General features: G+C 41.2%; 1 protein-coding gene across 3 annotated transcripts in view; it reads left to right on the top strand.

The window, feature by feature from the left end:
• LOC139477706 (RNA cytidine acetyltransferase-like) overlaps positions 1–21,515 on the top strand; it is a 258,360-nt gene extending 236,845 nt beyond the window's left edge. For all 3 annotated transcript variants that reach the window (XM_071260090.1, XM_071260088.1, XM_071260089.1), the window contains 7 exons: positions 2,829–2,934; positions 6,625–6,729; positions 11,762–11,934; positions 12,132–12,251; positions 16,135–16,233; positions 19,356–19,510; positions 20,450–21,515. In XM_071260090.1, the coding sequence (XP_071116191.1) occupies positions 2,829–2,934; positions 6,625–6,729; positions 11,762–11,934; positions 12,132–12,251; positions 16,135–16,233; positions 19,356–19,510; positions 20,450–20,546 (855 nt within the window). In that variant the 3' untranslated portion in view covers positions 20,547–21,515. The remainder of the gene's footprint in view (positions 1–2,828; positions 2,935–6,624; positions 6,730–11,761; positions 11,935–12,131; positions 12,252–16,134; positions 16,234–19,355; positions 19,511–20,449) is intronic.
• Positions 21,516–21,852: the final 337 nt, after the last annotated feature.

The following is a 21,852-nucleotide window of genomic DNA, read 5'->3' as shown; positions in this document are numbered from 1 at the left end:
GCACTAGTTTATTTTAACTCAGGCCACTTGGTGAGAATTAGCTGTGGGTAAGATCAATATATTTTTGTGGTGTTTTGGAACCAAACTATTCCAACACAAATATCGATATTGAAACTGTACACATTGAGATATAAAAAAAAGCCCATAAGAAATGATGGAATCGTATTCCATAAAAAAAAGGTAATAGAGAAATGTATGGCCCTATCTAACCTATAACATATTCCTTAGATTCCAACATTCTCCTGATTGTGCAAGTGTAATATGACTGATGTTGCACCATTATTAATGGAGCACTAGCCTTATCATCAAATGTAAGGAAATGCCAAAAAAATAACACCATTCCTTTTGACGTCATGGCTGGTTTTATGTCTTTGATAACGTCGGCGAAAGAGAACACTGGTATTTTGATTAATATATATATATCTCCCCTAATTTTCGTTCATGGCATAGAAAATCTTGATGTGTAAAACGGAATTTAAAACTTTTCGACACAACATAAAATGACTGCTTTCACCAAGTAAATAATGTTTTGAATATGTAAACAATTAGATAGTTTATCGTGTATCTTAATTGGACAAGACACGTTTGGCATCAATGTAAGTTATGAAATACCCAAAAGAATATTTCAAAACAACCAAAATTATATTCAATATTGGGCACATATTTGTTATTATGATGTTATTATTTCTCTTCATCTCGTCTCAGAATTACACAATAAAAGATGCGAAAAAAAGCTCTATTGGTATAGAATTATTAGGATAATTGTATAAGGTTGAACCAATGGGGTACGCGGCATGAGTTTTGTTTTTATACTTTTTACAATTCCTGGAGAAATAAAGTAAACAGTTTAATATCCTGTGATCACAATATTGAAAAAAGAATGAACCCAATGATATAATGAAAAACGGGAGGAATAATTTGTAACGTGCACCTGGCGAATCGTCGGATATCACTCTTCTGTGTATCAAACGACATAAAAAACAATTCCAAGACCAAGACAATTCTTTCAAAAATGTGTGCAAATATTTTAATGAAAAATATTATCCATTTTGTTAAAGTAATATATTCAGTAGGAATATCGTAATCGACACTATAAACCTATCAATTGTTATGTAAACAATGTTCAAACAAACAGGAGATTATCAAAGGTTTGTTCATACACCTTTTCGCCTATATTTATGTTTGATATCATATTGAACATTGACAAATATCCAAAGTGAAATGAATTGTGTGAAAAAATATATAAAAGAAAAGCAAAATCTACATCATAACTGAAACTGTAAACAGCCTGATACAATGATCATGTGCACTCTCATTCAAGGACCTTCACCTCAAAGAAATTACCAAAAACGTACAACGTTGACGTATGACATCACTACCGGTGACCAACTGTTACAAAATGCTGGGTTCACTGTCAACAGTACACGGGATTATACTAGGGGACTTTCGTTGATTCAGGGATCGTATATACATAAATGTGACATGTAAGTAATCAGAAACATTCTGACAATCCATGTACTGTTATTTGTTGTTATAATTTTCATTGGAACCAACGTAAATAGTCAGAAATCCCGATAAATACCCTTGTGGTTTGCATGATTTCTGTTGAAAATATCAAATCATTGCAACGTATCTATTTTAAATTCCCAATTTCTTCAACAATTCTCTTCCCATGCATATTCTGAAAAGGTTTTGCCAATATCTTGAACGAAAAGATGAATGGATAGCTCAGAATTGGAGAAAATGCAACACTTTGTCAAATCTGAATTTTGCTTTGTTTACATTTCATATAAGTGCAGTTTTGCAACCACAGCTTTCCTTTTCACACTTAACTTATTTTGCTTGATTTCATCGAGCCACTTTATATATGTGACAAAGACCATTGGTCATTTGATTCTAAAATGTATGAGGAATTCATGGATGTACATATCTCAGCTGAATATACGTCTCATAACCGGTCTACGTGAAACGTGATTATGTAAACACTATCCAATATGGATATTTTGATGTATTTTGAACTTTATTCGACTTCAAACTGTGGGTTGTAAAAGAGGGACATATATATGTCCCTGTGGCATCCAGGGGGTTAAAAGGAGACCAGTTGGATTGGGTGGTCAGGATTGGTGACTTGGTTCATAACATGTCATCCAGCCTGACATGGATCATTGTTCACAATATGGACAAGAATCAATTATATTATTTACAGGCTGCCTTCATATGGCTGGAACTTTGCTGAGCCTAGCATTAAAAAACAAAGAATCTCAAAGTTTATGGAAAACCTCCACTATCCAATGAAACTGTCCAAATTACTCCTCCAAATTCACAGCTCCTTGTCTGATTTTCTTGTTCACCTGACTGAAAGTCACTTGAGTTTCATATGTCAAAGCCTGAATGTCCTGTAACAGGATCAGCCTCTGTAAAAACAATCTCTTTAAAATTACTGGAAACAGGAACTTCACATGCTTGTTTCCACCAATGTTGACATCCAAATAAAATACAAGGTAATTTGGTATATGTGTAGTTAGTTGTGGGGTTCAATACTTGTTCTATTTTGACCTTCATTTGACCTTTGCGTTTTGACTATACTCCTAAATTCTTTCAAAATGTATTTCCTCTGACAGGGGAACACTTGTTCACAGTAATGAAGGTGTTGATGGTTTCTGAGTGAACTGACAGGGGAACACTTGTTCACAGTAATGAAGGTGTTGATGGTTTCTGAGTGAACTGACAGGGGAACACTTGTTCACAGTAATGAAGGTGTTGATGGTTTCTGAGTGAACTGACAGGGGAACACTTGTTCACAATAAGGAAGGTGTTGATGGTTTCAGAACGACCTGACTGGGGAACACTCATGCATCATGCTGAAGGTGCTAGAAGAGGATATAGATGGCACAGGAAGGAGGGATATAACCTGGCTTTCTGCATTCAGGAAAGGTATTATTTTGTGAATATGATGCATGACATAGCAGTCATCACTGTGGTATTGTTAGTAGTCATGTGGCCCATGCCATGAAACAGGACAGCTTTAATAAAAATTATGGATTTTGTCAGAATCTTGTGATTGCCATGGCATGCTGATATATCACAGTCTGAACATGTATGTTCCGTCTTTTGCTATAGTTTAAAGTTTTACCTTAACCTTTAGCCTGCTGAATTGTTTTCACACTTCTTAGCCCTTCCAACTGGATTAATTTATCGTAAGGTGTTGTAAAGAGGGTGGTGATTTCAAACAGTCGGTGCTTCATTAAACATTGGGCATTTGAACCAATATTTTGCACATTATATACCTGATAGAAAATTACACATTGCCATATAAAAATATCCTGACATTTTCAAACATACAGTAGGTAAGACAAAAGTGTCAAGTATGTTCTTGAAATTACCTGAAAGGTGAGATGCTTTCATATTAGGAACCTGTTTTAATTGTTAGACTTGTGCATATTGATTTTAATAATCACATCTCAGATATTTTTATTTTAACTGAGTATAAATGCGTATTTTGTATATTACGTGGATCAATTCTCATGATGTCAGTCAGTGAATTGTCTGGTCCAGACTCAATTATTTAGATATCGCCATCATATAGCTTGAATATTGCTGAGTGCGGCGTTAAAAAAAACAAGAAGAATGAAGTCACTGAGCATAATCACCATGAGCAAGAGGAAGAAGAAGAATTCTTTGTAGGAACCATCACTTACCTTGGGAGATTGATGAAGGGGTTTGTGGCAACCAGATGACATTTGAATTTCGTTCAGGCACTGAAACTACAGTTTTGCCAGAAAGGGTATTCAACCAACTGGAGTGCCAACCACAGTTTAGGCCACCATGATGGATCCTGAATGGGCCAGGTATGACTTTGGTTAACTTGGGATAGTCCACAACTGAAACCACTTTGCATGGAACTACTTTCAGTTTTATTTTTGTGTGATGAGCAATCTCCAGCACAAACAAAGTCTCCTTGGTTGGAGATGGGACTAATCAAGCGACTAGATGTGAACTCTATTGAAGAAATAGAAAAGGATGTATTCAGCAATGATGGATTGCTACAGTGTGAACCTGTGGAAATCAAGCTCAAAGCAGGAGCTACGTATACAGTATCAACACTACATGAACCACCCACACAGTCGTTTGCCACACCCAAGTTCTATTCGGTTTCGTCTGCATGCCTTGCAAAAGAAAGCCCTAGGAGCCAAGGGCTATTCGGCCAGAACGGCCAAGGCTATTGCTTTTGCCCATCGTCCATCACATATGACTGTATGATGATAAATGGTCCTCATTCCAGGCATTCTGCTCTGACAGGACCCGACGACAGTGTCACCCCAGTTCCTGGCTGAGGTTCTTCTGTACTTGCGCAGCACACGTTGATTCAAAGGTTCTATCCTCTCCACGTACTTGGTCGCCATCAATTCTGTTCTTGCCATCCCGGACGAACGGAGAATGCCGAAAATTCCCAAACTTCAAGACCAGAAGCCAAGTTCAGACCGCCCGCGTCAGATCTGAATGTGGTCTTAAAGGCTTTTCGGGAGGCTCCCTTCGCACCACTCCACTCGTCTTCCTGTTATGACCTAATGAAGAAAACGGTGTTTCTACTGGCCCTGGCTACTGATGCCAGGGTTAGTGAGCTCCAGGCCCTCGATTTCTCCGAACGCAGGACTCAGGGCACTGTTCATCTTAGGCTGTGCTGGGACTTTATCACAAAGAATCAACTCCCTGGACAGCCTGATAGATCATTCACCATCCCTCTCCTTTCGTCGATTGTGGGTGCCATCTACCATGGCTCTTCACAGTAACTGTTCCCTCAAATTGATCATGGAAGGCTGTTTTTGGCGATTCGACACCGTCTTAACCAGTCACTTACCTTCGTGATGTAGCCTTGGAAGATATTGCCGGCGTTCATAGCTTTGGTCCCGTGGTGGTAGCCCAACAGGTCACCAACCCCTGACGCCACTGATGCTCCGTTACCCTGAGCGGGGCCAGTCGACCTCTCTGGTGTTTATCACCCCAGATTAGAGGGCTCTACTGCGTTCCGCATTCGCTCTTAGGTCAGTTCTAGTTTCCCCGCCTCATTCTATTTCTGTCACCCATTTAGGGTTCCCTCTTTTGCATCGACTCTCGTTTCCTTTGACAGGAATGGTCACTGATGTTCTGGTCATCTCTTGACTGCGGTACGGTTTCATCAGACCTGGACGAGGGTTTCTTATGGCTCACAGCTGAAGGTATGCCCACCGTCTGTGCCGTCTGCAATACGGAGTAATGCAGGATAAGTTAATAAAAATTTTACATTTATATACTTATCCTGCATTACGAAGTATAAGTGCCCCCCCACTTCGCTCCGCTGCCTCCCCGTGAAGTTTCCGATGTTATGTTTAAAGCAGTTATGTGTTTTGATGTGACGTCAGGACTTCCGGGTCACGTGCCGACTGAGAGGGCGCTGCCTCCTGGAGTGGTTGGGACAACTTTCTTCAGCAGCTGCATCTCACACAGTTCGTCTCTCTGTCAAAGACAGCAGTAAATGCAATACAGAGTAATGCAGGATAAGTATACAAATGTAAAAAATATTTAGATTTTCCTAAATTTGCCTTCCTTTGATGACATCATTCCTCAATTATCAAGAGTTGAAGTGTTCTCAAAGCTTGATGCCTGTCATGGGTTTCATCATATTCCGCTTTACCTCAAACAGTTATTTGTTCCCTACATTCAAAACGTCACTAGGATGTTTCTGTTTCAAACCGCATTCCATTTGGAATAACATCTGCTGCGGAAATATTTCAGCGCAGGATGACAGAGGTTATGAAGGGTGAGGATATTGTTGATGACATTTTGATATTGGGTCCATCAGACGAAGAGTTCAACTTAAGACTGAAGCAAGTGTTCAAGCTAATGAGGACATCAGGACTCAAGTTGAACTAGTCAAAGTGTGAAATCAGGAAGAAATCTCGTCTCTCACATGTTTCGGACCAAGATCAGTGACAAAGGGGTAGAGCCTGATTCAAAATCGAAAGTGATGTCGTTCAACGGCTACTGCCTATAACTGTGTTATTAAGGTCGCTAGAGGCAGATTATTTGAGTGCATTAATGGAAAGTTTGGTATGGTACTGCTTTTGTAGTTCTATGTAATACAAACACCTTTCTAGTTCATTGCCAGTTACTGTTGCACAATTGATTTTAATTGTTTGGTCTTAAGAGGTATAGAAGTAATGTTTTCCAGTTTGAAGAACATCATATGGACAGAAGCTTTGAGAAAGTTTCAGGAAATGGCAGCGAAGGGTCTGCTCTTGTTTTTGCATCTACTTGCAAATACCTCTAGTTTTCTCAGTCATTGATGTATATATACAGGCAAACACCGTAGTGTCAAACTTACGATTGTCTCGAAGTAAACGCTTGGTCGCTGGGTATTCCTTCTTTAGTCATCATTTTCAGTTGTGTCGAAGCTCGGATAACTCGAAGCATTCATATAGATTCCTTCAATGTCAACACAACAGTGTTTGACTGTATTCTGAAATTCCAGACTACTATGATCACAAGCCTGAAAGTTATTAGAATGATATGAAATTAAAGCCTTACAATGTTTGTGTACTGCATTTTGTTGTGAGGTTCCATGACTTGTTTGTAATTGTTTTTCAGATTTCCAACGTCGATTTGTGTCACTTTTGTCATATCAGTTCCGCACGTTTCACCCATCCCTTGCCCTCAACATCCTCAGTGAAAAGGGAGCCAAAATGGAATCAGGTCAGCCATGTTGTTCTTGTTATTGATTGTTACCCCGAACTTGGCAACAAAATATCAATGTTTTTAAGTGAATTAGCAATGTTGTCAAATACAAATGACACTTTTCAACTGATAGATGATGACATTACAGTTAGTTCATTGGACAATAGCATGATGTTATTGAACAGATATGTGTCAGTGTCAAAGTTGAGCTCCATTGCCAAAGTGTTTTTCTCAACCACTTGTGTAATACAGATGTTAGAGACATCATATATTTATATACCGCACTTATCCAGATGTCTCTGCTGAAATTTGGTTCATATTTGTTCCCTGATCAGTGGATCTACATGCATTCCAGTTATTCTCAACTCCCTGGGGAATATACAACCAAAGCTGTCTACAGGCACTAAAATGTTTTTACATCCACCTTGTATGTCACATACCCATTCACTGCTGGGTGAAGAGAAGCAGATTGGAACTGAGTTACTTGTCCAGGGCGATGCCACACGATTTGACACTTGTGTTTTTGGTGTATGTACATATTCGTGTTTCCACCATCTGGTCATATGCCAGTGGATGAATGGGCTAGTTTGAGTGCCTAGGGTGAATGTACTGAACACTAGATGTAGTGACAACACCGTAAAAGACCTGTAAACATTGTTGAAACATATACTATGTCAGACAAATTCCCCAGGGGAATAGGTACATGATGGGGCTGAATAACCATCTGGTCACTAGCAGGCTACAATCCAGCACCTGACACTTTAAACTGCTTGCCCATTCTGCCCCATCTTGTACCTATTCCCCTGGGGAATTTGTCTGACATAGTATTTGATGAAATTGAAGGTCAAGGTGACAAGGTCTGAACCAGACATCAAAAGAGGCCACCAGAAGTCACATTATAAAACATTCATTCATCAAATATCTATGCATTTGTGAATCTATAAATGATCTATAAATAGTTTCATTCATAAAGTATTGTCAGTGTGATATGGAGACTTCATGTTTGTTACACCACCTAAGTTAATCATAATAACCCCAGGATTTTATTATACCCCTGTTTACAAAGTAAATCAGGTGTATATAGCATTCCGTTCATCCGTCCGTCCTTCCGTCCAAGCTTTTGTACGGCCAATAACTTTTTAACCATGCACCCTAACTTCACCAAACTTGCTACACACATTTACCACATGAGTACTTGTGACTTTTGCTAGTTTGAAGATTCTGAACTTTTTAATTTTTTCCGTTTCCATGGAAACATTAAGAAACTTAAACTTTTAGGGTGGGTGTTTTGTACGGCCTATATCTTTTTAACTATGCACCCTAGCTTCACCAAACTCTCTAGACACATTAACCACAAGGATTACTTGTGCCTTTTGCTAGTTTGAAGATTCTGAATTTTTTAATTTTTGCTGTTTCCATGGAATCATGGTGAAACATAAATTTTGGGTCGAGTTTTTGTACTATCCATGTTTACAATATTATGTTTCCTAGCTTCAGCAGACTTGCTACATTAACAACTATGATTGTTTTTCTATCTTTTATAAAATTCTGAAAGTTTTCTCTTTTGCTGTTTTCATGGAAACATGATGGAATTTCTTATATGATATTCTTCCACTTTTTATGTGTTTTTATATGAACAATTTTTAATCCTTTTGATAATTCTTCTTATGTAACTCCTCAATCAAATTTTTATTCAAAGGTGTTCATGGTGATCTACTTCCTCGTAGTGAACACTGGTAACATGGGAGATTTGGGTGGGTGTCAGTTGTCACTGGAACTCAATCTTAGTTTTTAAAACATTGAAGTTACAATCAGTTAGAAATATGTAATATTTCATTAATTAACAAACTATTTACTATTTGTTGTTGACCAGCGGAGATAACGGGGGTATGTGAGCTTTGCTCACTTTTTTCTTTTTAATACAACTTCCGTTCATATTGAGACATATGAATGTTTCACGCTAGAAATATATTTTGTATTTTAACACAATGTAATGACATGTAAAATCAAATGACAAATGTTTTCTTTATATTCCCAAGGAACGACCATGCAACCTTTGTGTCTGTAGCCCAGTGTCTGTAGCCTACTAGGCTTCAGTTTGATAAAACGCAATGCTTTTAATAATGTCTTTTTCAACTACTGTAAACCAACAACAGATATTTTACACCTATTTCCAAAGTTTCATAGAAAGTATGTTTGAAACATAAAAATGTTGATAACTGTTGTTTTAAGTTTCTTTTCCGGTTAGATAAAACACTTCCCCATGTGTTTATATATTTAAAACCTTTATCCTTGGGATAAAACCTGACACCCCTCAGTTTTATCCCGTGCATGCATCTATACTCAACAACAAAAGTTCCTGTGACACCAATATTTTTGTGTATTTTTCAAACAAGTAAAGTTTGGTTTTCAATATTGTCGTACATGCATGGAATCAAGTCACAAAAACGCAACTGCTACAGAAAAGCATGCATTCCATGCAAAAGTTTACTTTTATGCAAGCCCCATGCATTTCACTACCCATGAATGAGTATAAAAACATGTGCGTTAACAGGATTCTATATGCGTTGTTTAGCATCGTGCTGACAACAAGCACTCAGAAAAACAACAAAATTACGCAATTATTCAGCATTACGAAATGCCACGATTGTCCATAAATGAGCATCTGTGAGCCATTGGTATGTTTGAAGCAGGATCGAGTCAACGTGATGTTGCAAGACAATTTAACGTCCACAGAAACACCATTTGGTGTTAATGGCAACGTTTGCAACAGACGAATGCAGTCAGAGACCATCCTCGGAGTGGCAGGCCACGCGTAACCAATAACCGACAAGACAACTGGATTCGAACAACACACCTACGAAGTCGATTCCAGCCAGCAACAGTGATTGCAAGAAGCATCCCTGGCCTTAGACGAATATCTTCACAAACTCTCGCGTCAAACGTCGCCTCTGGGATTGTTGCCAGAGGGCCCGCCCGACGTCCAATTTTGATAGGAAACCACCGTCAAGCACGTCTACAGTGGTGCAGATAGCGTCTTTGCTGGATGGCCATGCAGTGGGGACAAGTTCTATTCACTGACGAGTCTCGTTTTCACCTCAGCCACAGGGATGGACGGATTTGTGTGTACCGACGTCGAGGTGAACGTTATGTCAATCATTGTGTCATGGAAGAAGATCGGTTCGGGGGAGGCAGCGTTATGGTATGGGGTGAGATTACAGCAAGACAGAGGACCCGTTTGAAAATGGTAGAGGGAAATCTCAATGGACAGCGCTACCACGACGAGATCATCCGCCCTGTTGTTCTACCGTTTTTGCATCGTCATGGCCCAGGCATTACCTTTCAACATGACAACGCCCGGCCTCATATTGCTTGACTTGTTTAGGATTCTCTTCAACAAAACAATGTGAATGTCATCCCCTGGCCGGCTCGCTCCCCTGATCTCTCACCAATCGAGCACATGTGGGATGAGATGGATCTGCGTCTTCGACATCAACCATGTGTTCCACAGAAACTCCAGGAACTTCAAAACATGCTCCAGCTGATATGGACAGATATCCCACAGGACTTTTTGCGACGCCTGGTCCATTCCATGAGACGAAGATGTGTTGCTTGCATCACAACCAGAGTTTGACACACGCTATTGATTTGTAAATTGACATTTTGTCATGTTCATGTTTTTTATGAAATCACACATTTTCTGAAGTCAGTACGTCAAATTAAACCATTGGAACACTTACAGAAGTCTTTTACCTGTTGCAAACCGACATTATTTCAGATTTGGTAAAAAACATAACTTTGCATTAAATCATATTCAATGTCACAGGATCTTTTGCTGTTCAGTATGTCAGATATAATAAAAACCCTCGGATGTGCTTAGTCCTACACATGAAACTTAGCATACATGATCACTGGTAATTGTATTAACTTAAAGCATTGGCTTTCTAGATTTAATATGATGATCTCATTTTGACTGAGAAGTGATGAAAAGAGGTGATTGAGTTCTATTAACAGTATTTTTATCCCCCGCCCCTACGATGTTGCAGGGAATATCGAAATGGGTTCAGTCCGTACGTGTGTGTGTGTAACTCAGAAACCGTGAAATATTTCTCTACAAAACATGACTATCAGACTCATGATGAACTGGTGCCTTTTGCTATTTAGTAATTTGTATTTTTTAAGTTTCCAGGGCAATAAGTTGAACTTAGGTTCTGTAGGGTAGACTTTAGAGTTTCTGTAGCATAACTCAAAACCAATTCAATTCTTTCTTACAAAACTTTGCATGTCTGGTGCCTTTTGATATGTAGCACATTTTTTTATTTTTTACGTTTACTTGGCAACAAGTTGGACTTAGAAAACAAGTGTAGGGTTCGATTCCGGATGAAATTTTCCACATCAATCAGACACATGCTGAATTGTTGCCTTTTGCTATTTATGAATTTTAGAAATTTGTATTACTAGGCATTATTTCCAGAAATATTTCCTTGCCAAACATTGCATGTCTATATATAAGGCACATACTGAACTGGTGCCATTTGATATTACGCAGTTTTTGAAATGTGTATTTTAGAATTTCCATTGCAGCTATTTTGACATGGGCTTAGAGAAATGTTGGGTCAATTACTTAGTTTGGGACCATACCATGTTACTTCGTCGACTAAACGCTTGTTTCCAAGAAGAGTTAGACTTCTTTCTTCGGGAAGAATAGGAATACTACAAATTTTGTCTTGTAATTCCTTTTAACAATTTCTGCTCAATTATTGGTAAATGTCATGCCAATTGTTATGATGTTAGGATGTATATAAAAATACAATTATTTGTTTTTTGTATATATTTTTTAGAAATCAGACTGGAATTTTATCGTGTCATGTATTGGATTCTTGGATCTTCAAATGACTGGGAAGGGACTGCTTCTGTTTTGCATGTATTTCAACCTGTTCTTGTTGCTGCGTAAAGATTCTTTTCCTTGTCTCATTCAAAGAAATGCCAGCTGATCACATTGAAGGAGAATGTGTTGTTCCTTATACTGTGTAGTGATCTGTGTGTGCAGGTGATATGAGCCGTGCTGAGCTTGACATGAACCTGAGCAAGTATGACATGAAGAGACTGGAGCTATATGCCCAGAACATGGTGGACTATCACCTCATCATGGATCTTGTGCCAGTCATTGCAAAACTGGTGTTATTGGGTAAAGCCAAGATCCATCTGAGTGTAGTACAGTCAGTAAGTAACTCTTTACATTATATCTAAGACTTCATATTAGACTTAATTCACATTGTCAGAAGGACCAAAAAAGTGGAGGGAGACCTAAGTTGTTCGCAATCCGTGACATGTCAGATGTAAGGTAATGACATAGCCACATATCATAGTGGCAACAGAAGGAATAAGTGATGTGACAACTTGATACTTTTGTGTTTCAGGGTCTGTTGCTGGGTCTGGGTCTGCAGCATAAGACTGTGGCTGATCTAGAGAAGGAGTTCGAGTTACCTACAAGTCAACTCCTAGCACTATTTAATAAAGTCATCCGAAAAGTGTCCAAGGTATATCTGTGATTTCCATACCATGAAAACATTTCTGTTAACTTATGTTCATTGCAGATTCAGAAAAATCATTCCTTCTTTATAAGCAATATCCAATCTGAGGAGGTAGATTTGGTGGCTTACTTCAGGCTAGGAAAACTTGGGGTTCAGAATGTTGAGGTATGTCCATTCTAGGGTTATTGTCATGGGGCTGCTTGATGTGATTACTCTAATTTGAGTTCTGACCCCGTCACAATAGATCAATTTTAGGTAAGCCGCCACCACAGTAGATCTAAGGTCAATCAAACTCGTCAGAACCAAAGATGTAAGAAAGGTTTTGGATCTCTGGACAGTTCCAGGTATTCCAATGTCATTTCTATATGTTGTTGGTTCAGACGGAAAGTTTGCTGTACAAAGCAAGTATCGTTTTCATTATGAGTTGATGACATTACGTTGGTCAACATTTTCATACAAGCAAAGTGTATGGAATCAGAAAAAAGACTCCATTTAAGAGGTTTCTGTTGTGTATTACAGCTCTTGTTCTATGGTGCTTTTGTTGTCAGCATTTATCCAGAAAATATTTGAATAGAATTGCTGACAGAAACATGTTTTAAATAACTGTCCTCGTTGACATTTTAAGCTGTCGTCTGAATATCCAGGTGAGCAACACTGCTGTGGCACTATTTTACACCAGTAGTACCGGACAGTAGACATTAAGTTCAATTATTTGCTGGCTTAGTGTGTTTCAGCATGGAGTGTAAGGCAGGACATGGACCTGGCTTAGTGTGTTTCAGGACGGAGTGTAAGGCAGGACATGGACCTGGCTTAATTTGTATCAGGAGGGAGTGTAAGGCAGAACATGGACCTGGCTTAGTGTGTTTCAGGAGGGAGCATAAGGCAGGACATGGACCTGGCTTAGTGTGTTATCAGGAGGGAGTGTGAGGCAGGACATGGACCTGGCTTAGTGTGTATCAGGAGGGAGTGTGAGGCAGGACATGGACCTAGCTTAGTGTGTTTCAGGACGGAGTGTAAGGCAGGACATGGACCTGGCTTAATTTGTATCAGGAGGGAGTGTAAGGCAGAACATGGACCTGGCTTAGGGTGTTATCAGGAGGGAGCATATGGCAGGACATGGATCTGGGTTAGTATGTTATGAGGAGGGAGTGTAGGGCAGAACATGGACCTGGCTTAGTGTGTATCAGGAGGGAGTGTGAGGCAGGACATGGACCTGGCTTAGTGTGTATCAGGAGGGAGCATAAGGCAGGACATGGACCTGGCTTCGTGTGTTATCAGGAGGGAGCACAAGGCAGGACATGGACCTGGCTTAGTGTGTTTCAGGACGGAGTGTAAGGCAGGACATGGACCTGGCTTAATTTGTATCAGGAGGGAGCATAAGGCAGGACATGGACCTGGCTTAGTGTGTTTCAGGACGGAGTGTAAGGCAGGACATGGACCTGGCTTAGTGTGTTATCAGGAGGGAGCACAAGGCAGGACATGGACCTGGCTTAGTGTGTTATCAGGAGGGAGTGTGAGGCAGGACATGGACCTGGCTTAATTTGTATCAGGAGGGAGCATAAGACAGGACATGGACCTGGCTTAGTGTGTTATCAGGAGGGAGCATAAGGCAGGACATGGACCTGGCTTAGTGTGTTATCAGGAGGGAGTGTAAGGCAGGACATGGACCTGGCTTAGTGTGTTATCAGGAGGGAGCATAAGGCAGGACATGGACCTGGCTTAGTGTGTTATCAGGAGGGAGCATAAGGCAGGACATGGACCTGGCTTGGTGTGTATCAGGAGGGAGTGTAAGGCAGGACATGGGCCTGGCTTCGTGTGTTATCAGGAGGGAGGGTGAGGCAGGACATGGACCTGGCTTAATGTGTATCAGGGGGGAGTGTAAGGCAGGACATGGACCTGGCTTCGTGTGTTATCAGGAGGGAGTCTGAGGCAGGACATGGACCTGGCTTCGTGTGTATCGGGGGAGTGTGAGGCAGAACATGGACCTGGCTTAGTGTGTATCAGGAAGGAATGTAAGGCAGAACATGGACCTGGCTTAGTGTGTATCGGGAGGAAGTGTAAGGCAGGACATGGACCTAGCTTAGTGTGTATCAGGAGGAAGTGTTAAGCAGGACATGGACCTGGCTTAATGTGTATTAGGAGGAAAAGTTAGGCAGGACATGGACCTGGCTTAGTGTGTATCAGGAGGGAGTGTAAGGCAGGACATGGACCTGGCTTAATGTGTATCAGGAGGAAGTGTTAGGCAGGACATGGACCTTGGTTAGTGTGTTATCAGGAGGGAGCATAAGGCAGAACATGGACCTGGCTTAGTGTGTATCAGGAGGGAGTGTAAGGCAGGACATGGACCTGGCTTAATGTGTATCAGGAGGACGTGTTAGGCAGGACATGGACCTGGCTTAGTGTTTACAGGGGGGAGTGTAAGCAGGACATGGACCTGGCTTAATGTGTATCATTAGGAAGTGTTAGGCAGGACATGGACCTGGCTTAGTGTGTATCAGGAGGAAGTGTTAGGCAGAACATGGACCTGGCTTAATTTGTTATCAGGAGGGAGTGTAAGGCAGGACATGGACCTGGCTTAGTGTGTATCAGGAGTAGGTGTTAGGCAGGACATGGACCTTGCTTAGTGTGTATCATGAGGAAGTGTTAGGCAGGACATGGACCTGGCTTAGTGTGTATCAGGGGGAAGTGTAAGCAGGACATGGACCTGGCTTAATGTGTATCATGAGGAAGTGTAAGGCAGGACATGGACCTGGCTTAGTGTGTATCAGGAGGAAGTGTTTGGCAGGACATGGACCTGGCTTAGTGTGTATCATGAGGAAGTGTTAGGCAGGACATGGACCTGGCTTTAGTGTGTATCAGGAGGAAGTGTTCGACAGAACATGGACATGGCTTAGTGTGTATCATGAGGAAGTGTTAGGCAGAACATGGACCTGGCTTAATGTGTATCAGGGGGGAGTGTAAGGCAGGACATGGACCTGGCTTAATGTGTATCAGGAGGGAGTGTTAGGCAGGACATGGACCTGGCTTAATGTGTATCAGGGGGGAGTGTAAGGCAGGACATGGACCTGGCTTAGTGTGTATCAGGAGGGAGTGTAAGGCAGGACATGGACCTGGCTTAATGTGTATCAGGAGGAAGTGTTAGACAGGACATGGACCTGGCTTAGTGTGTATCAGGAGGGAGTGTAAGGCAGGACATGGACCTGGCTTAATGTGTATCATGAGGAAGTGTTCGGCAGGGCATGGACCTGGCTTAATGTGTATCAGGAGGAAGTGTTCGGCAGGACATGGACCTAGCTTAGTGTGTATCATGAGGAAGTGTTAGGCAGGACATGGACCTAGCTTAGTGTGTATCAGGAGGAAGTGTTCGGCAGGGCATGGACCTGGCTTAGTGTGTATCAGGAGGGAGTGTAAGGCAGGACGTGGACCTAGCTTAATGTGTATCAGGAGGAAGTGTTCGGCAGGGCATGGACCTGGCTTAGTGTGTATCATGAGGAAGTGTTCGGCAGGACATGGACCTAGCTTAGTGTGTGTCAGGAGGGAGTGTAAGGCAGGACATGGACCTGGCTTAGTGTGTTATCAGGAGGAAGTTGTAGGCAGGACATGGACCTGGCTTAGTGTGTATCAGGAGGAAGTGTTAGGCAGGGCATGGACCTGGCTTAGTGTGTATCAGGAGGAAGTGTTAAGCAGGACATGGACCTACAGATGGTGTAAGACCTGTATCAGGTATAAGAAATAGTTTTGACTGACTGTGTGTGAAGAAGACATATGGAAGTTATTCATGGGACAGGGGCATGGAACTGACTGGTAGTATGTGAAGTAAGAAATGCACATATTCCTGTTTGTGCATACCTTATTTTGTTGCAAAAATGATAATATTGTATATTTTCAGTGTTTTACTGAGATTGTGGAAGCTGACATAGAAAGTCTCATGGCAGAAGAGAAGGATGTCAAGATGACCCCAGTAAGCCAAACATTGGAAGATGACCTGGTGAGTACAGGAAGAATGTGTAGGGGCAAACATTGAAGGACAATGTATTGGTTGGGTACAGGAACTTTGTAGAAGCAGACATTGAAGGACTGTCTTGTGGGTACAGAGGGATTGTAGGGGCAGACAATGAAGGACTCTCTAATGGGTACAGGAAGAATGTGTAGAGGCAGACATTGAAGGACTATCTTGTGGGTACATGGGGATTGTAGGGCCAGACATAAAAGGACTATCTCGTTGGTACAGAGTGATTGTAGGGGCAGCTTTAAAGGACTATCTCGTTGGTACAGAGTGATTGTAGGGGCAGCTTTAAAGGACTTTCTCGTTGGTACAGAGTGATTGTAGGGGCAAACATTGAAGGACTATTTTGTTGGTACAGAGTGATTGTACGGGCAGACATTCAAGGACTATCTCGTTGGTACAGAGTGATTGTACGGGCAGACATTGAAGGACTATCTTGTTGGTACAGAGTGATTGTACGGGCAGACATTCAAGGACTCTCTAGTGGGTACAGGAAGAATGTGTAGGCGGAGATATTGAAGGACTATCTTGTGGGTACATGGGGATTGTAGGACCAGACATTAAAGTACTATCTAGTGGGTAGATGGGGATTGTAGAGGCAGACATTGAAGGACTCTCTAGTGGGTACAGGAGCTTTGTGGAGGCAGACATTGAAGGACTCTCTAGTGGGTACAGGAGCTTTGTGGAGGCAGACATTGAAGGACTCTCTAGTGGGTACAGGAGCTTTGTGGAGGCAGACATTGAAGGACCATCTCGTGGGTACAGGAAGAATGTGTAGGGGCAGACATTAAAGGACTATCTTGTTGGTACAGAGTGATTGTACGGGCAAACATTAAAGGACTATCTCGTTGGTACATGTGGATTGTAGGGGCAGACATTGAAGGACTATCTAGTGGGTACATGGGGATTGTAGAGGCAGACATTGAAGGACTCTCTAGTGGGTACAGGAGCTTTGTGGAGGCAGACATTGAAGGACTGTCTTGTGGGTACAGAGGGATTGTAGGGGCAGACAATGAAGGACTCACTAATGGGTACAGGAAGAATGTGTAGAGGCAGACATTGAAGGACTATCTAGTGGGTACATGGGGATTGTAGAGGCAGACATTGAAGGACTCTCTAGTGGGTACAGGAGCTTTGTGGAGGCAGACATTGAAGGACTCTCTAGTGGGTACAGGAGCTTTGTGGAGGCAGACATTGAAGGACTCTCTAGTGGGTACAGGAGCTTTGTGGAGGCAGACATTGAAGGACTCTCTAGTGGGTACAGGAGCTTTGTGGAGGCAGACATTGAAGGACCATCTCGTGGGTACAGGAAGAATGTGTAGGGGCAGACATTAAAGGACTATCTTGTTGGTACAGAGTGATTGTACGGGCAAACATTAAAGGACTATCTCGTTGGTACATGTGGATTGTAGGGGCAGACATTGAAGGACTATCTAGTGGGTACATGGGGATTGTAGAGGCAGACATTGAAGGACTTTCTAGTGGGTACAGGAGCTTTGTGGAGGCAGACATTGAAGGACTGTCTTGTGGGTACAGAGGGATTGTAGGGGCAGACAATGAAGGACTCACTAATGGGTACAGGAAGAATGTGTAGAGGCAGACATTGAAGGACTATCTTGTGGGTACATGGGGATTGTAGGGCCAGACATAAAAGGACTATCTCGTTGGTACAGAGTGATTGTAGGGGCAGCTTTAAAGGACTCTCTTGTGGGTACAGAGTGATTGTAGGGGCAGCTTTAAAGGACTTTCTCGTTGGTACAGAGTGATTGTAGGGGCAAACATTGAAGGACTATTTTGTTGGTACAGAGTGATTGTACGGGCAGACATTCAAGGACTATCTCGTTGGTACAGAGTGATTGTACGGGCAGACATTGAAGGACTATTTTGTTGGTACAGAGTGATTGTACGGGCAGACATTCAAGGACTATCTCGTTGGTACAGAGTGATTGTACGGGCAGACATTCAAGGACTCTCTAGTGGGTACAGGAAGAATGTGTAGGCGGAGATATTGAAGGACTATCTTGTGGGTACATGGGGATTGTAGGGCCAGACATTAAAGTACTACCTAGTGGGTACATGGGGATTGTAGAGGCAGACATTGAAGGACTCTCTAGTGGGTACAGGAGCTTTGTGGAGGCAGACATTGAAGGACTCTCTAGTGGGTACAGGAGCTTTGTGGAGGCAGACATTGAAGGACTCTCTAGTGGGTACAGGAGCTTTGTGGAGGCAGACATTGAAGGACTATCTTGTTGGTACAGAGTGATTGTACGGGCAGACATTGAAGGACTCTCTAGTGGGTACAGGAAGAATGTGTAGGCGGAGATATTGAAGGACTATCTTGTGGGTACATGGGGATTGTAGGGCCAGACATTAAAGTACTACCTAGTGGGTACATGGGGATTGTAGAGGCAGACATTGAAGGACTCTCTAGTGGGTACAGGAGCTTTGTGGAGGCAGACATTGAAGGACTCTCTAGTGGGTACAGGAGCTTTGTGGAGGCAGACATTGAAGGACCATCTCGTGGGTACAGGAAGAATGTGTAGAGGCAGACATTGAAGGACTATCTTGTGGGTACATGGGGATTGTAGGGCCAGACATAAAAGGACTATCTCGTTGGTACAGAGTGATTGTAGGGGCAGCTTTAAAGGACTATCTCGTTGGTACAGAGTGATTGTAGGGGCAGCTTTAAAGGACTTTCTCGTTGGTACAGAGTGATTGTAGGGGCAAACATTGAAGGACTATTTTGTTGGTACTTGAAAATACAAACTGAAAGAGAATGTAATATTTGATAAGATGGTGCCTTTATCAATTTCACAAGTATATGACAAATAACTTTACCATTATCTAAACGATAAAATAGATTTCATTGTGAACAATTCAGTAAAATACATTTATAAAATGTGTCGATTATTGCAATTTGGGATCACTTGAAACAAATTTTGTCTTGAAAAGTATTTGAGATACTTGGGCCGCAGTTGTCACCGCCCTCTTGTGGGCACATGAGTACTTAATTGGTAGCGATATTCAAGGACCTAGTGATGCTGTTGGATGAACCTAAAGATAGTTGTATATTTAAACTAACATTGTATTGACTCTGTTCTCAGAAAGAGGCATCAGACAAGGTGAAGGAGAAGCAGAATCAAGAGAAAGCTATCTTGACTAACCTTGACCTTGCCCAGTATGCTGTCAAGGGGTCGGAAGATGACTGGAAGGTGGCTCTGACCAATCAAACAAAGGCTGGCATCATCAGTGTTAAAGGGTTAGTTTTTCACAGTCAATCTAGATCTATGGGTGGCCATCCTGTCCAAAATTACTAAGTTGAAATAAAGGACAAACGTATGCAATAGTAATCAAATGTTTACAAATAAAGGTCATTATTAACATACGAAGAATGAATATTAAAAATACAAAATGATACCAATGAACAACTCGCAAACAAAATACGTCAAATGTAAAGAAAGGACAATGTGTACTTAAGAACATCGGTGGACAAAGAGGAAACGAAACTGCTAAGGGACAACATTGAAGATCAAGGTTACTCCGCATGAAACACCTTTTTCTTGTTCAGACTTTTTTTTTTACAGTATGTAAAAGTAACTTCTTTAACACTCCATATGCATTCAATTTGTAATGTTCTGACAGCTCTTTGCAAAGATTAAGGGCAAAGGTTATTTTATCAAAAGTGCTTATAGGGTTCTGTTTCAAAATTGTACAGCTTTGGTCATTTGGGCCAAACCAAAAGTGATGTTATTAAACCAGAATGCTTGTAGTTTTGGTATTGTTGTAGCTAGATATATGGGACTGCATTTGGCATTTGTTTAAGTACCCATGTCAGAATTATATGTAGTTTTAAATGGAAATGCTTATTACTTGAACATTAAAGTAGCTACAGGCATAGGACAGGCATGTGTGTTAACATTCTACTGCATGGAACATGCATTCCCAAACCAGAAGTGCTGATGACTCTCTTATTATGGTTGCTTTAGGTGTAAGGTCTACATTTTACTGCAGTAGACAACATTAGGGATGAAAGATGAATTTTTCTGAGGTCAGCTGTCACTTGATTTGGTCAAGGCAAAAAAGTTTATTGGGAAGTTTTGGAGCTTTCAGGAAATGCTGGCAAGGGGATGCCTCTGGGTTTGTATGTTATGCAAACTTCCAGTTCATATAGGAAATGTTTAGTGTATATACATTGCAGGAAGTTGGAGCAGAAGAGGAAGATAGCAGTATCTCCTACGGAGCAAGAGACCGTGATGAAACATAAGAAACACAGGAAGGTGAAACAGAAGACATGAGCAAACATGTGGTCTGGGTGGTCTCTGTTGTTTGCTGCCAGATGTTGTGTCCTCCAACATGTGTATTATGTAGACACTCTAGTTTTGCTGATGTCAGGTTGACCATGTTGATGTCACTTAAAATCATTTGTATAAAACTGACAAGGAAAAGAAATGTTACCAACCAGCATAGTTTCTTTCCTGTAGACAGAACAGGACCAATATCGAGGAAGATATTTGTATTGTCTAAAGACTCATTATGCTACAGCCAAAACTCCTTAAGACTTGGTCATGCATTGCACCTTGAAATGTCATACCAATAGCTTGTTATTTGTCAGTTTGTTGGTTGGTTGTTTAATGCCTCACTCAGCTATATGGCAGCAGTCTGTAAATAATCGAGTCTGGACCCGACAATCCAGTGATTGACATCATGAGCATCAATCCACACAGATAGGATACGATGCAATGCATCAACCAAGTCAGCAAGCATGACGATCCCGATCCTGTTAGTCGCCTCTTACGACAAACATAGTCGCATGTAGCAAGGGCACTACTCAGCTGATTCTTTTGATTGTGAATGGGCAATTTTGATCCACTATGTAACACTATTCCTGACCCAGTGTGTCATAATTGCAGTTTGGTAACGTTTCTTTTGCTCGTAAGTTTATTTCAAAGAATGCTTGCAGCAATTTTATACAATTTAACATGAATAAACTATCTCTATAAGTTATGGTATAAAATGTTGATCACATACATTTTGTTGCTTTAGTAGAAATCCATGTACCTAATACTGAAAATCAAGACAGAATCCCTGTACCAAAAGGTCATTGTACAGCCATTCACAGGAGTAAAAAAATGAAGAACGGAGATATTTGTTTGTTGAACATGATTGTTAAAAAGTCTGGAAAAGATGCATCACTTACTTACCAGTCAATGTTACATCACAATACGTCGAGTTAAGGGGGCTCTGATGATTCTCTGGGAATGGGATGTTGCCTTTAATAATGTTTCTTCCCCCCCCCCCCCCCCCCCTTGGACACAGGGATGATATCTGGAAACCGACTAATGCTGCACCAATCATCAGCGTATTTGTCGCATCTGTCACATTGATCAACAAAAATAAGTTACAGTTCAGTCTTAGAAACATAAATATTAGTATTTTTGGGTGTTGCATCAGTAATGGTTTTGATATGTTGCTTGATTTGTTAACACTATTTTGTGACACAAATGATTTTAACTCTAACATTGCTTATCAAAATGCACATTTAAAAAAAGCGCCTAAGTATATTAGTTTATTTACAAAATGACTTGAGAATCTGTCCATTTT

This window comes from Haliotis cracherodii, unplaced genomic scaffold, assembly GCF_022045235.1.
Source record: "Haliotis cracherodii isolate W230 unplaced genomic scaffold, xgHalCrac1.p SCAF_34, whole genome shotgun sequence".
Classification (NCBI taxonomy): Eukaryota; Metazoa; Mollusca; class Gastropoda; order Lepetellida; family Haliotidae; genus Haliotis; species Haliotis cracherodii.
This window is presented reverse-complemented; position numbering and strand designations above follow the sequence as displayed.